The sequence below is a fragment of the Cherax quadricarinatus genome, chromosome 43 (genome assembly GCF_038502225.1).
Source record: "Cherax quadricarinatus isolate ZL_2023a chromosome 43, ASM3850222v1, whole genome shotgun sequence".
In the NCBI taxonomy this organism is placed as follows: Eukaryota; Metazoa; Arthropoda; class Malacostraca; order Decapoda; family Parastacidae; genus Cherax; species Cherax quadricarinatus.
Window position 1 is genome coordinate 8759028 of NC_091334.1, and position 15433 is coordinate 8774460.

The 15433-nt window shown below is 37.2% G+C and overlaps 2 protein-coding genes across 5 annotated transcripts in view; one reads left to right on the forward strand and one right to left on the reverse strand.

Moving 5' to 3' along the window:
- LOC128694233 (ubiquitin carboxyl-terminal hydrolase 37) overlaps positions 1-6689 on the forward strand; it is a 30234-nt gene extending 23545 nt beyond the window's left edge. The window contains exons 9-12 of one of the 2 annotated variants that reach the window (XM_053784250.2): positions 210-347; positions 3806-3914; positions 4386-4527; positions 5304-6689. In XM_053784250.2, the coding sequence (XP_053640225.2) occupies positions 210-347; positions 3806-3914; positions 4386-4527; positions 5304-5346 (432 nt within the window). In that variant the 3' untranslated portion in view covers positions 5347-6689. The remainder of the gene's footprint in view (positions 1-209; positions 348-3805; positions 3915-4385; positions 4528-5303) is intronic. The other variant, XM_053784251.2, reaches the window with a different exon arrangement.
- A 3420-nt stretch (positions 6690-10109) lies between these two features.
- The window catches only part of l(2)10685 (5-methylcytosine rRNA methyltransferase l(2)10685), a 47868-nt gene continuing 42544 nt past the window's right edge, over positions 10110-15433 (reverse strand). For all 3 annotated transcript variants that reach the window (XM_070093557.1, XM_070093556.1, XM_070093558.1), the window contains one exon: positions 10110-10383. In XM_070093557.1, coding sequence (XP_069949658.1) covers positions 10239-10383 — 145 coding nt within the window. In that variant the 3' untranslated portion in view covers positions 10110-10238. The remainder of the gene's footprint in view (positions 10384-15433) is intronic.

Consider the following 15433-nt stretch of genomic DNA (forward strand, 5'->3'; position numbering starts at 1 on the left):
AAAGTATGAAAAAATGCTCAAAGATCTGGTTTGCCTCTTTTAATTAGAATGAAAATATGAGATGTTGAAAATAATTTGTTTGAAGATTTGCAATAATCATTGATGCAAATTAGCATTTTTAAGTTATTAATTCCAAAGTGCCAATATTGTAAGTGCAGAACATCAAACATTGGAACCCACTGGGCTAAGGTTTTTGTACTTTTTTGTAGGAAGTCATGCGCCGTAGTATGGATGATGTGGGTGGTGTTCAAGAAGAAGATGAAATCCAGCAGGCAATTAGACTGTCACTTCAGGAGATGGGTATGAGTTATACACAGGAAAATCAGGAAGAAAGTGTTGACTTTCAGGTACATTTAGTGTAGAATTATGTATTAACTGAATGTCGCATTTCATACTACACCTGGCTAACCCAAAATTAATATCTTTTTTTTCAGTTTGTGTTGTTAAATTACAGGTTACATTTCCTATTTGCAAAGTACATACATGTACATGTATATACAACACCTGCTGTAAGTGTGTGAACCAAGATTAATTGGTATTATGGTAGCGGGGTTCAATGATACATCTTCGGAGGCTTCTTACTTTATTGTTAAGTCGTGGTGGGTACACAGGCTTGTGTGTTGTGCCCATGGTCCGGGAGGGCCATCCCACGAGAGAGCTAGTAGTAGGCCTTGTGTCTTCCTGCTAGGCCTCTGTGTGAGTGAGAGTGTGTGGGACCAGCTTCCCACAGACCTGAAGCAGGCCCATAGGGCAGCACTTTAGTGGCATGAAATATGAACTGAGCTGGCAGACAGCATGGGCTGTCTGTGCAGACAGTACAGGCTGTCTACAAGTGCCTGATCAGCTAGGTTGTGATGGCTATGTAGATCTGCAGGACACTTAGAAACAACTTGATTGACCAGGTAATCAGCCTTGAAATCTGGACTCAGGCTGGGCTTCAGGAGTCAGATAACTTGAAATTAGTTATAGGTATGTCTGTAACATACATAGATGGATACTTAATAAGCACAAGTTGTTTAGGTTTGTATGTTTGAATATGGAAATGTTTACACAGTAATTAATAGATGCATAGGTTGTACTTTTGAACATGCATGCACTTTCCATTAATAATAAATGATAAAAGTACAATAATAATTATTGTTATTGTTGAAAGAATTAGAGGTAAGACAGAAAGCAGGATTGCAGATGAACAAGGAGGCTTTAGAGTGGGTAAAGGATGTTTAGATTAAGTGTTTATATTGAAGCATGTATGTGAACAGTATTTCCATAAAGGTAGGGAAGTTTTCTTTGCTTTTATGGATTTAGAAAAGGCGTATGGTAGAGTGGATAGGGGAGCAATGTAACAGATGTTGTAAGTGTATGGAATAGATAGTTTTTATGAGGATAGTGAGGCTCAGGTTAGGATGTGTAGGAGAGAGGAAGGTTACATCCCAGTAAAAGTACATCTTAGACAGGGATGTTTAATGTCACCATGGTTGTGTAACAAATTTATAGATAGGGTTATAAAAGTAGTAAATGCTAGGGTGTTGGGGAGAGTGGTGGGATTAAATTATGGGAACAAATACAAACTGGGAGTTGGCACAGTTACTTTTTGCTGATGATACTGTGCTTTTGGGAGATTCTAAAGAAAAGTTGCAAGGTTGCTGGACAAGCTTGGGAGAGTGTGTAAAGGTAGAAAATTGAAAGTGAAAATAGATAAGAGTAAGGTGATGAGGGTATCCAACGATTTAGATAAAGAAAAATTGGATATCACATTGGAGGGAGGGGGTATGGAAGAAGTGAATGTTTTCATGTATTTGGGAGTTGACCTGCCAGTGGATGGGTTTATGAAGGATGAGGTTAACCATAGAATTGATGAAGGAAAAAAGGAGAGTGGTGCGTTGAGGTATCTGTGGAGACAAAAAACGTTATCCATGGAGGCAAAGAAGGGAATGTACAAGAGTATAGTGCTACCAACACTGATATGGATGTGAAGCATGGGTTGTAAATGCTTCAGTGAGGAGGAGGCTGGAGGCAGTGATGTCATGTCTAAGGGCAATGTGTGGTGTAAATATTATGCAGAAAATTTGTAGTGTTCAGCCTCAAAAAGGTTGGAGGGAGGGGGTAAAGAAGGTTTTATGGGCGAGGGGCTTGGACTTTCAGCAAGCGTGTGTGAGTGTGTTAGATAGGATTGAATGGAGACGAATGGTTTTTGGGACCTGACAAGCTGTTGGAGTGTGAGCAGGGTAATATTTTGTGAAGGGATTCAGGGAAACAAGTTAGCTGGACTTGAGTCCTGGAAATGGGAAATACAATGCCCGCACTTTAAAGGAGGGGTTTGGAGGGACATCTAAACTATCATATCTGAGCGCCTCTGCAAAGATAGTAATTATGTTCAAGTGATGGTGACAGTGATGAATGATGATGAAAGTTTTTTCTTTCTTTTTGGGTCGCCCTGCTTCGGTGGGGAATGGCTGATGTGTTAAAAAAAAAAAAAAAGTACAGTATGCAAGTTGTTAGATGAAGACTGAAAGGTATAACCCAAAATAAAAAATACAAAACTAAAAAATCTATATGGAGATTATCAAGAGAAAAGTTGTAGGGCTTCTTCATCATTCACAGATATTAGTAACTGAGGAAAATGCATTCAAACCTTTAAGTCTTAAATTGACCCTCATGGGAAGTCTCTTGATGCCAGTGAAGGGCTCTTGATCCAAAGAATTGGAACTACACTTCCTTGGATTGAAACTGCTTTATTCCTGTTTCCTTTTCACTTTCACTGTGTAACACACAACAAATTTAATGCTTCCTTTCTGAAATGTACAGTAACAAGGAGAATAAATACTGTGGCAGATTTGCTACTCACTTTCCATTAATGTTTTTTCAGCTGTGTGATAAAATAACAAGACCTGAAAGAGAAACAGGACTAACAAGCAAATAATTTTTTATTTTTTGAGGTACCATTACCTTTCTTCCAATCATGCTGAACAGTTCATAATTTTATACTGCTCAGTATAGGATACCACTCATTTTGATTTTTTTTTTTATTATTTTCCCAATATGAATGTTATATTCACCATTATTTTATTGTTAAGAGAGTTTTGTAAATGAATGAAAGCTTCCATTCCTGCTGTTGAGAGCTGGTAGGTAAGAGTCTGGTTCATGTGATGAAGTAACCATGACTAGACTCTTACTCATCTGCTTTCACTAGCACTGTCTTCAGCTAATGTAATGTTTATGTTGCTTTTACCAGAGATAAGTTTGTTCATACATAATTATGTATTAGGTAATAGACATTACTTTATTGAGCATCTTTCATGTCTGAACAATTAATTATTTATATATTTTGCTTCCAAATGCTTTGTCATCATTCACCAGTTATTTTTTTTTACTTGGTTAAAGTTAACTATAATTTGAATAGATTAATTATAATGACTTTGTAGATAATGTGTAGTGTTTCCTTGAACATGTCCTGTTCCCCACTCCTTCCTCAAGACTTTCTGAAAATATCTCGATTCCTGAGATTGATGTAGTACTTGGTAATGTTAACATCTTGGCTGCTTTGTGCTTATATCCGTGAACAAATGGAATTATTTAGTTCCATTAATACCTCCACCAACTTCCATGCTACTGGTGGTAGCATGAATAACCATTCTCCTGAATGGAAAAGGGTGTAAAAAGTGAATACTGTATACCTAAAGTCTCTTAATTGGATATTAGTAGTTAATTTATTGACTTCAGAAAATTCCCAGGCAATAACCTGTGCAAACATGCTTATTATAAAAAATGAAATAGTCCATTGTAAGATTTTCCTTCATTTTTTCAGACTGATGATTATGACCCAAAGAATCCACTGACTGAAGAGTTTAAATGTGAAAAACATACATATCGTCTTATCAGTGTGATTAGCCACTTTGGTCTTACAACTAATACAGGTGAGGTGGATAAAATGAAACTATTTTTATGAAAAAATAGATTAAGTTCATAGATTTGTTTTATGAATTTGAGTAAGTGTATATTAGTCATATCATTATATCTGATATGAGAAATTGTGCAGTATTTCTCTTGATAAATTTTATGGTGTATGTTTTAGAAAAATCATTAAACTTTTTTTGAAAAAAATATTGATTTTTTACACTGAATTTTGTTTAATGAGTAATTGGATGTTGAGTTCTCTGTACCTGTCATACAGATGTCATTAAATATGTATTTAAAATGATTAACCCTTAAACTGTCCAAACGTAGATCTACGTTTACATGTTTAGAGCTCCGACCTTTATTTTCTCCATTTGAAAGCTTGTAAAAAAAAAAAAAGTAGATCTACGTTCGGAGCGCTACGCACGTCAACATAGATCTACATATGGACAGTTTAAGGGTTAAATAATAGCATTTTTGTGTTATTGCAGGACACTATGTTGCTGATATATATAACTGTGATGAAGATAATTGGTTCCACTATGACGATGAATGTGTGTTAAGAATCCCTGAGTCTGTCGTTTGTGCAGAGGGACGGCAGAAGAATGGCTACATCTTCTTTTACATGCATAAGTAAGGAGGAAGCTAGGCTTTTTTCCTTGATGTAATGCTTGCTGTTTATTCTTGTTTAAATTGGTTATTTTTGTATGCCCTTAAAGGGAAGTACTATATTACTACTGAAGCAGAAGTTGACATATCATTATTATTTTGGCTTTCTTTTCTTTTTATACGTACAGCCTCTCCTCACTTAACGACGGAGTTCCATTCCTAAGATCAAGGAGCATACTATAATGGTACTGGGTTTGTGTCAACCATCTTTGATATTGTTTTAATGTCACCTTTGTACCACTTAGAACATTTTTAGTATATTTTTCAATGTTTATACAATAGTGTACTGGATATTGTAATAAACAGAATAGAGGAAATTAGCTCTAATATACCTTATTTAGGTATGCATACTGGTCAGAGACCCCCGTCATAAGTCCAAGTCGTCAGTAAACGAGTACGTCACTAAGTGAAGAGAGGCTGTACTTACATTGTTTGCTGATGTGATGGTCATTACTTTTATTTTTAAGTGCCAACCAAAATATAAGAGTTCCCTTGCTTTTTGAAGATTTGCTAATCCTATTCTATCATTAATTGTGGTAATGTGATATATGGTTGCCATATGTGATCAGTATAGTTTGCAAGGTGAAATGACAACTCTCATTATGGCTATTGGCAGTTTCATACAGCTGCCAAGGGCCTGAAACAGATCTATAGCATAAAATGAGGGACACCATTGAAAACAACAGCTTCAGTATCAAATTGAAATGAGATTTCCATTAATTGATTTCTTTTCTTTTCAGAGATCTCTTTCTAAAGGAAAAGAAAACTGCTGTTGATAGATAATGTGCTTAATTTCTGTATTAATGTGTGTGTACGTATATACATACAAACATGTGATTGTATAGTGTAATTTAATGAAACATAAGATTCACTTTCGGTGAGGTGAGTCTAATAAAATGTAAATTATATAGTATTGCATTTCAAGTAAAAACAAAAATATAGTATATGCAGTTTTTACAAATGCTCTTGAAAAAAAGGGGCATCTGAAATTGAATAGCATGCACTGTGAAGGCCTTTTCACCTATTTAAATTTTAGATGGACCTTTTTCAATGGCATTTACAAAAAACTGTACAATGTAGAGGAACTTCATAAGAGAGTTGACCGTATCTCTGAATGTTACATTTTGCCATGACTAATTATTCAACTTATACCATAAGGAATGTAGTAAAGACTGAGCAGTTAGTAAATTTTGTATTTGACCTGAGCCTTCTGTGAAAGCACTGGTCTTCTATTGTTAATTTGTACTAGATTGTTGATGGCAAATATGTCTATCAATTGAATTTTTATATTTGTTTGAAATGTATTATATATTTATATATACAGTATATATGATGTAAGGTATTATTTTTTTAGCTACTGCAATTATCATTTTGTTCATTTTTGTATTCTGTAATAAAAATGTACTGCACACAAATATCTACCATTGTTATACAAAATACGTATGTAACTTTAAAGTTGTTTGCTAATTTCTCATTAGTTAGCCTAATTTTATATTAAATCTTGATTGTATCTGTGCTCAGTCAAGCTACACTAGTTTACACAATTGGGCTGGGCAGTTTTACACAGCACACTTAGCTATAAGAGAATTCTTTAAATTATGGTAACAAATTCTTCTGGCTGCATCAATTTACCATAGATTTTTTTTTTTAGAAGTTAGTATAAGACTATATAAAGTAATGAATTACCATCCAGCATGAAAACATTACTGAAGCTTCTAGATGTAGATAAACTTGCCAGTTACATCCTAGGCATCAGAATTGATTCTGTACACAGTGAACATAGTACTCATAGTGTAAGGTCAAATGTTTCCTGGGTAAGCTTAATCTGTCATTTTATTTACATGGTATTCTTGCAAATAAAGAAATTTTCGAAGGTTGTGCAATACATAATCTTACATATGCATTACAATTCCTGTAACTTGAAATTATGGTAAGGTGGTGCTTAAAATGTTGATATCAATTTTTTTGGTGGTTTTCTTGACTTTTATTATTATATTTGTGAACTAGTCATTGATAATGCACATTAATCAGAATAAATAACTTTGTGAAATTCCTGAAAAGTTAGGTAAGACTATACTGAAATCTTACTTTTAGAGGTCTGTAATTAAATGTAATAAATTGATAAAGGCTTTTAATTTCATTATGAAGCTCTTCGGATAATCTTTTGACATTGGCAATTGACAAGATTTTCAAGGTGGTTCCTTGCTGTGGAGAGGTTATTGAATCCAGACCTCACAACTCTTCCTTTCAGCTTTATTATTAAGGATATATTTCTTTATGAAATCCTGTTGGTAGTAGACTGCCTGAAGGGAGGCTCCTTGATGTTGGTGAGGAAACTTTGACATCCTCTATATGTAGTTGAGAGTGGTTGTCAATTCTTCAAGCTGCCCTCTATTTTTTTACTTCATGATAAACAAGGCATTACCTTATTCTGGATCTTTGGTAACTGCAGTACCCTCTACTGACCCTAGCACAGCCATGCACATGCCTTAGAATATGGAACCATTTCAGATTAATCACATGTTACCTGAACCTTGTGCTGGCATTCTACCTTTTATACCTCTGACCCCTGCTTTACAGTGACTATAGTGTATGACTGGTGGGTTTAGCACTTAGTTTTGATAATAATAATTTACCCCTCAAGGAAGGTTCCTTGATGCTGGTGAGGGGCTCTTGATCTTGGGAATTGGATGTGCTTCAGTTCCCTGAATTGAATCTGAATACCTTCCATCCCCCTCCCTACAGGTGCTGTATAATCCTATGGATTTAGTGCTCCCCATGATTATACCCCTCATGGAAGGTTCCTTGATGTTGGTGAGGGGCTCTTGATTTAGGGAATTGAATCTGTGCTCCAGTTCCCCGAATTAAGCCTGAATGCCTTCCACATCCCCCCCTGGGCGCTGTATAATCCTACGGGTTTAGCGCTTCCCCCTTGATTATAATAATAATAATCCCCATGATTATAATAATATAATTTACAATGACTAAAGAACTAGCTTTCCCTGTGACTATGAAGATTCACAGATTATTCATGCACCAAAGTATAGAGCAGCTGGATGCCATCTGCCCAAAGATTGACATAAACACTTAACACTGACAGCACATACCTCTCCCATTGCTGAACCTTCTAAATATGACAGTAGACGAGTTTTACTCTAAACGATGAATCCTGAAGCATACCTGAGTGAATGCATACCTGCACTAGATCTTGTGACCTATATTGGCCAAGACTTCGTCCTCCCTCTAAAAATTATAATAAAACCAATCGCTAAACCCACTAGGGTCGTAGTGCTGCAGGACAGAGGAATGTTGCTGGATCATAGAGTAGCAAGGGTGGAGAGAAAAGAGGTAAAGACATGGCTGTGAGGAGTGCTAAAGGAAGTATTATAAAAGTTTGTGTAATAAATCAGTTGCTGTCGAAAAATCAAAGGGAATCTTAAGCCAAAGGTGGGGCCATCAGCAAGGATGATAAAATAGGGGTGTTAGAGTGGTGATGATGTCAGAGGTAAATTGTGTGTACTCAATAGACAGGACAGTCCAATAGAATATGGTAAACTGAAATTGGAACCTGACAATTCTCACAGAATGGAACAGGGTGCCTCTCCATGAGATACCCACAAGTAAGATGGATGTGCCTGATGAGAAGATGGGAGAGCATAGTCTCCCAAACTTGGCATCAATGACAAGAAGGCCAGAAACCTAAATTTGGCATGATAGAATATAATTTGTTATGAATCATATCAGACCAACATTGTTGCCAACGGTTGTGAAGGTGGCGAGAGATTATGGCAAAATAATCTGAGAATGGAATACCTCTAAGTGAAAATAGGTCATGTACCGCTGACCGTGCAGCAGTCTGCCTGCTCATTACCCTGAACAACATGGCCAGGGACCCAGAAGAATATTATTTCTTTGTTTTTGCTATCCCTCAAGGAAGGTTCCTTGATGCTGGTGAGAGGGCTCTTGATCTAGGGAACTGGAACTGTACTCCAGTTCCCTGAACTAGGCCTGAATGCCTTCCATCCCCCCCACAGGTGCTGTATAATCCTATGGGTTTAGCGCTTCTCCTTTGATTACAATAATAACAATTTGTCCGTGCTGGAAATGCGACGCAACCATAGTTATATATGAAGAACTAGGGGATAAGGCAAATCAAATCTTTTAATAGCTTGCAAAGCACTAAAGGAGTCTGAGATTACTACAAACATTGAGGTAGGCATAGATGCAATACGGATAACTGCAATAAGAACTATACAGTTCAGTTGTAAAAATGCTAGCCGAGTCTAATAAATGACCTTGCACAACGTTGTCCATGAATACTGCTGCAAACCTGACACTGTCAGAGGATTTAGAACGATCAATGTACACCGCAATGGCATGGGAATGAGACCGAAAGTAGTTGAGAACAAGGGAGCAAGAAGCAACTGCAGGTATTTGAGCTTTCGCACATGGTAGTGGGGAAGAACAGATGAACTGTCGGAGCCTTCCACCCTCTAAAAAAGAAAGTGGAATGTGCATCATAGATTCAAATGATGCTGAAGAAGCTGATAAACTAACCCATCTCCATACTATTAATAGGACCTTATTGAATGTATATTTGACACTAGCCTCAGTACATGCTGTGCTGTGGTCATACAACAACTTCATAGACTGTTTTTGACATAAAGGGCAATAAAATTATAATACCTTCCAACCATCTACATCAAAACTTCATCTCCCTTGCTTATGAACTTGAGACCATACCCAACCATTATAGCTAAACTGATGTATGATAGCCATGAATTTCTCTTCCCTCAGTATACATAGCTGATAAACTCTTGTGGAAGGAAGATGGATTAATACCACAAATGTTGGAGCTATAACCACTCAGTAAATTATTGCAGATCACAGAATGACCAATCTGGAGAAACAAATCATAATACATGTAATGCAATCTGTGACCCCTACCTTAGCTGCAAGGAAGCATATTCTTGTCAATGCCCAATTTGAGAGATTGAAGGACAGCCATATAAACTAGCCTTAACCCAACTCTGCTTGCAGGGAAGAATACCATTCACTTCTTCCTCATCTCATCTCCCAACATTAAAAACTAATTCCCCCCCCCCTTCCTAAGTCCAACCCTTATGCACTTCTCAACACTCATTGTTCCACCTTTTGTGTTGCCTACACAGTTCTGTTCGACACTTTTATCATAAATAGCCCTAATTCTCAATATTTCATCCCCTCAAGGTAGGTTCCTTAATGCTGTTTAGAGGCTCTTAATGCAAGGAACTGGATGTCCTTCCCTTCCTTGGATCAAACTTGACTGCCTCCCATTCCCCAAGCACTGTATGACTCCTACATGGTTAGTGCCTCTTCTTAATATAATTTAAGGGTACAGCAGGGGGGTGCCTTGATGATGGTACAGTAATCAATCCAAGGAATTTGTACTGCCCTCCCCTTTCTTGGCTCAAAGCTAATTACATCTATTTCTTAGGCACTGCATGGTCATGATTGGTTTAGTGCTTTATCATGAATCTAGAAATTGGTAATTTAAAGGTTAAAAAGTTACTTAAATAATTTATTTTAAATTCCCATTTAGCTCAGTAAATATTTTTTAAGTCTTCATTTACTACTTGTTTTAACACTGATATTTTAAGAGCAAGGAAATAATTGGAGTTCCATCACAATTGTTTTTACCTTAGTCTCCTAATTTTTGCCACATACATTGGACCAAAATTGTTAAGAAGAGATGGCAGTACAATTTGTCCATAACGTAGGCCTAAATTAGTGCCAAATCGGTAGAGAAAACTTAATGGCCGAACTGCATAACTCATATCTCTGAAAACAAGATAAAATTATTATAGGTATTACTGTGTACATAATCTATTTTACTTTCCTTGTAAGCTGAATAAATGATTATATATACTATATATTATACAGAAAATTTGGAGTGTGGAAATTAGGAGAAGGTGTGGAGTTAATAAAAGTATTAGTCAGAGGGCTGAAGAGGGGTTGTTAAGATGGTTTGGTCATTTAGAAAGAATGGATCAAAGTAGAATGACATGGAGAGCATATAAATCTGTAGGGGAAGGAAGGCAGGGTAGGGGTCGTCCTCGAAAAGGTGGGATGGAGGGGTAAAGGAGGTTTTGTGGGTGAGGGGCTTGGACTTCCAGCAAGCGTGCATGAGAGTGTTAGATAGGAGTGAATGGAGACGAATGGTATTTGGGACCTGACGAGCTGTTGGAGTGCGAGCAGGGTAATATTTAGTGAAGGGATTCAAGGAAACCAGTTATTTTATATAGCCAGACTTGAGTCCTGGAAATGGGAAGTACACTGCCTGCACTTTAAAGGAGGGGTTTGGGATATTGACAGTTTGGAGGGATATATGGTGTATCTTTATACGTATATACTTCTAAACTGTTGTATTCTGAGCACCTCTGCAAAAACAGTGATTATGTTTGAGTGAGGTGAAAATGTTGAATGATGATGAAAGTATTTTCTTTTTGGGGATTTTCTTTCTTTGTGGGTCACCCTGCCTCGGTGGGAGACGGCCGACTTGTTAAATAAATAAATAAATAAATAAATAAACAAATAAATAAATAAATATAAATAAATATATATATTCTTTCAACACTTCTTTCAACACACTGGCCGTATCCCACCGAGGCGGGGTGGCCCAAAAGGAAAAACGAAAGTTTCTCCTTTTACATTTAGTAATATATACAGGAGAAGAGGTTACTAGCCCCTTGCTAGAGGTAGTAGGTTGGTAGACAGCAACCACCCAGGGAGGTACTACCGTCCTGCCAAGTGAGTGTAAAACGAAAGCCTGTGATTGTTTTACATGATGGTAGGATTGCTGATGTCTTCTGTCTGTCTCATAAATATGCAAGATTACAGGCATGTCTTGCTACTTCTACTTACACTTAGGTCACACTACACATACATATACACATTTATTTATACACACTCATCTGAGTTTTCTTTGATTTTATCTTAATAGTTCTTGGTCTTATTAATTTTCCTTTTATATCCATGGGGAAGTGGAATAAGAATCTTTCCTCCGTAAGCCATGCGTGTTGTAAAAGTCAACTAAAATGCCGGGAACAATGGGCTAGTAACCCCTTTTCCTGTAAAGATTACTAAAAAGAATAAGAAGAAGAACATTGTCAAAGTGGGAAGTCTAAATGTGCGTGGATGTTGTGCAGATGATAAGAAAGAGATGATTGTGGATGTTATGAATGAGAAGAAGCTGGATATCCTGGCTTTAAGTGAAACAAAGCTGAAGGGGGTGGGAGAGTTTCAGTGGAGAGGAATAAATGGGATTAGGTCAGGGGTTTCAAATAGAGTTAGAGCTAAAGAAGGAGTAGCAATAATGTTGAAGGATAAACTATGGCAGGAAAAGAGGGACTATAAATGTATTAATTCAAGGATTATGTGGAGTAAAATAAAGATTGGATGTGAAAAGTGGGTTATAATAAGCGTGTATGCACCTGGAGAAGAGAGAAGTGTAGAGGAGAGAGAGAGATTTTGGGAAATGTTGAGTGAATGCGTGGGGAGTTTTGAATCAAGTGTGAGAGTAATGGTGGTTGGGGATTTCAATGCTAAAGTGGGTAAAAATGTTATGGAGGGAGTAGTAGGTAAATTTGGGGTGCCAGGGGTAAATGTAAATGGGGAGCCTTTAATTGAGCTATGTGTAGAAAGAAATTTGGTAATAAGTAATACATATTTTATGAAAAAGAGGATAAATAAATATACAAGGTATGATGTAGCACGTAATGAAAGTAGTTTATTAGATTATGTATTGGTGGATAAAAGGTTGATGGGTAGGCTCCAGGATGTACATGTTTATAGAGGGGCAACTGATATATCGGATCATTATTTAGTTGTAGCTACAGTTAGAGTAAGAGGTAGATGGGAAAAGAGGAAGGTGGCAACAACAAGTAAGAGGGAGGTGAAAGTGTATAAACTAAGGGAGGAGGAAGTTCGGGTGAGATATAAGCGACTATTGGCAGAAAGGTGGGATAGTGCAAAGATGAGTAATGGGGGGGTTGAAGAGGGTTGGAATAGTTTTAAAAATGCAGTATTAGAATGTGGGGCAGAAGTTTGTGGTTATAGGAGGGTGGGTGCAGGAGGAAAGAGGAGTGATTGGTGGAATGATGAAGTAAAGGGTGTGATAAAAGAGAAAAAGGTAGCTTATGAGAGGTTTTTACAAAGCAGAAGTGTTATAAGAAGAGCAGAATATATGGAGAGTAAAAGAAAGGTAAAGAGAGTGGTGAGAGAGTGCAAAAGGAGAGCAGATGATAGAGTGGGAGAGGCACTGTCAAGAAATTTTAATGAAAATAAGAAAAAATTTTGGAGTGAGTTAAACAAGTTAAGAAAGCCAAGGGAAAATATGGATTTGTCAGTTAAAAACAGAGTAGGGGAGTTAGTAGATGGGGAGATGGAGGTATTAGGTAGATGGCGAGAATATTTTGAGGAACTTTTAAATGTTAAGGAAGAAACAGAGGCAGTAATTTCATGCACTGGTCAGGGAGGTATACCATCTTTTAGGAGTGAAGAAAAGCAGAATGTAAGTGTGGGGGAGGTACGTGAGGCATTATGTAAAATGAAAGGGGGTAAAGCAGCTGGAACTGATGGGATCATGACAGAAATGTTAAAAGCAGGGGGGGATATAGTGTTGGAGTGGTTGGTACTTTTGTTCAATAAATGTATGAAAGAGGGGAAGGTACCTAGGGATTGGCAGAGAGCATGTATAGTCCCTTTATATAAAGGGAAAGGGGACAAAAGAGACTGTAAAAATTATAGAGGAATAAGCTTACTGAGTATACCAGGAAAAGTGTACGGTAGGGTTATAATTGAAAGAATTAGAGGTAAGACAGAATGTAGGATTGCGGATGAGCAAGGAGGTTTCAGAGTGGGTAGGGGATGTGTAGATCAAGTGTTTACATTGAAGCATATATGTGAACAGTATTTAGATAAAGGTAGGGAAGTTTTTATTGCATTTATGGATTTAGAAAAGGCATACGATAGAGTGGATAGAGGAGCAATGTGGCAGATGTTGCAAGTATATGGAATAGGTGGTAAGTTATTAAATGCTGTAAAGAGTTTTTATGAGGATAGTGAGGCTCAGGTTAGGGTGTGTAGAAGAGAGGGAGACTATTTCCCGGTAAAAGTAGGTCTTAGACAGGGATGTGTAATGTCACCATGGTTGTTTAATATATTTATAGATGGGGTTGTAAAGGAAGTAAATGCTAGGGTGTTCGGGAGAGGGGTGGGATTAAATTTTGGGGAATCAAATTCAAAATGGGAATTGACACAGTTACTTTTTGCTGATGATACTGTGCTTATGGGAGATTCTAAAGAAAAATTGCAAAGGTTAGTGGATGAGTTTGGGAATGTGTGTAAAGGTAGAAAGCTGAAAGTGAACATAGAAAAGAGTAAGGTGATGAGGGTGTCAAATGATTTAGATAAAGAAAAATTGGATATCAAATTGGGGAGGAGGAGTATGGAAGAAGTGAATGTTTTCAGATACTTGGGAGTTGACGTGTCGGCGGATGGATTTATGAAGGATGAGGTTAATCATAGAATTGATGAGGGAAAAAAGGTGAGTGGTGCGTTGAGGTATATGTGGAGTCAAAAAACGTTATCTATGGAGGCAAAGAAGGGAATGTATGAAAGTATAGTAGTACCAACACTTTTATATGGGTGTGAAGCTTGGGTGGTAAATGCAGCAGCGAGGAGACGGTTGGAGGCAGTGGAGATGTCCTGTTTAAGGGCAATGTGTGGTGTAAATATTATGCAGAAAATTCGGAGTGTGGAAATTAGGAGAAGGTGTGGAGTTAATAAAAGTATTAGTCAGAGGGCAGAAGAGGGGTTGTTGAGGTGGTTTGGTCATTTAGAGAGAATGGATCAAAGTAGAATGACATGGAAAGCATATAAATCTATAGGGGAAGGAAGGCGGGGTAGGGGTCGTCCTCGAAAGGGTTGGAGGGAGGGGGTAAAGGAGGTTTTGTGGGCGAGGGGCTTGGACTTCCAGCAAGCGTGCGTGAGCGTGTTAGATAGGAGTGAATGGAGACAAATGGTACTTGGGACCTGACGATCTGTTGGAGTGTGAGCAGGGTAATATTTAGTGAAGGGATTCAGGGAAACCGGTTATTTTCATATAGTCGGACTTGAGTCCTGGAAATGGGAAGTACAATGCCTGCACTTTAAAGGAGGGGTTTGGGATATTGGCAGTTTGGAGGGATATGTTGTGTATCTTTATACGTGTATGCTTCTAGACTGTTGTATTCTGAGCACCTCTGCAAAAACAGTGATAATGTGCGAGTGTGGTGAAAGTGTTGAATGATGATGAAAGTATTTTCTTTTTGGGGATTTTCTTTCTTTTTTGGGTCACCCTGCCTCGGTGGGAGACGGCCGACTTGTTGAAAAAAAAAAAAAAAAAAAATATATATATATATATATATATATATATATATATATATATATATATATATATATATATATATATATATATATATAAATATATATATATATATATATATATATACGTATATATAAAGGGAAAGGGGACAAAAGAGATTGTAAAAATTATAGAGGAATAAGTTTACTGAGTATACCAGGAAAAGTATACGGTAGGGTTATAATTGAAAGAATTAGAGGTAAGACAGAATGTAGGATTGCGGATGAGCAAGGAGGCTTCAGAGTGGGTAGGGGATGTGTAGATCAAGTGTTTACATTGAAGCATATATGTGAACAGTATTTAGATAAAGGTAGGGAAGTTTTTATTGCATTTATGGATTTAGAAAAGGCATATGATAGAGTGGATAGAGGAGCAATGTGGCAGATGTTACAAGTTTATGGAATAGGTGGTAAGTTACTAAATGCT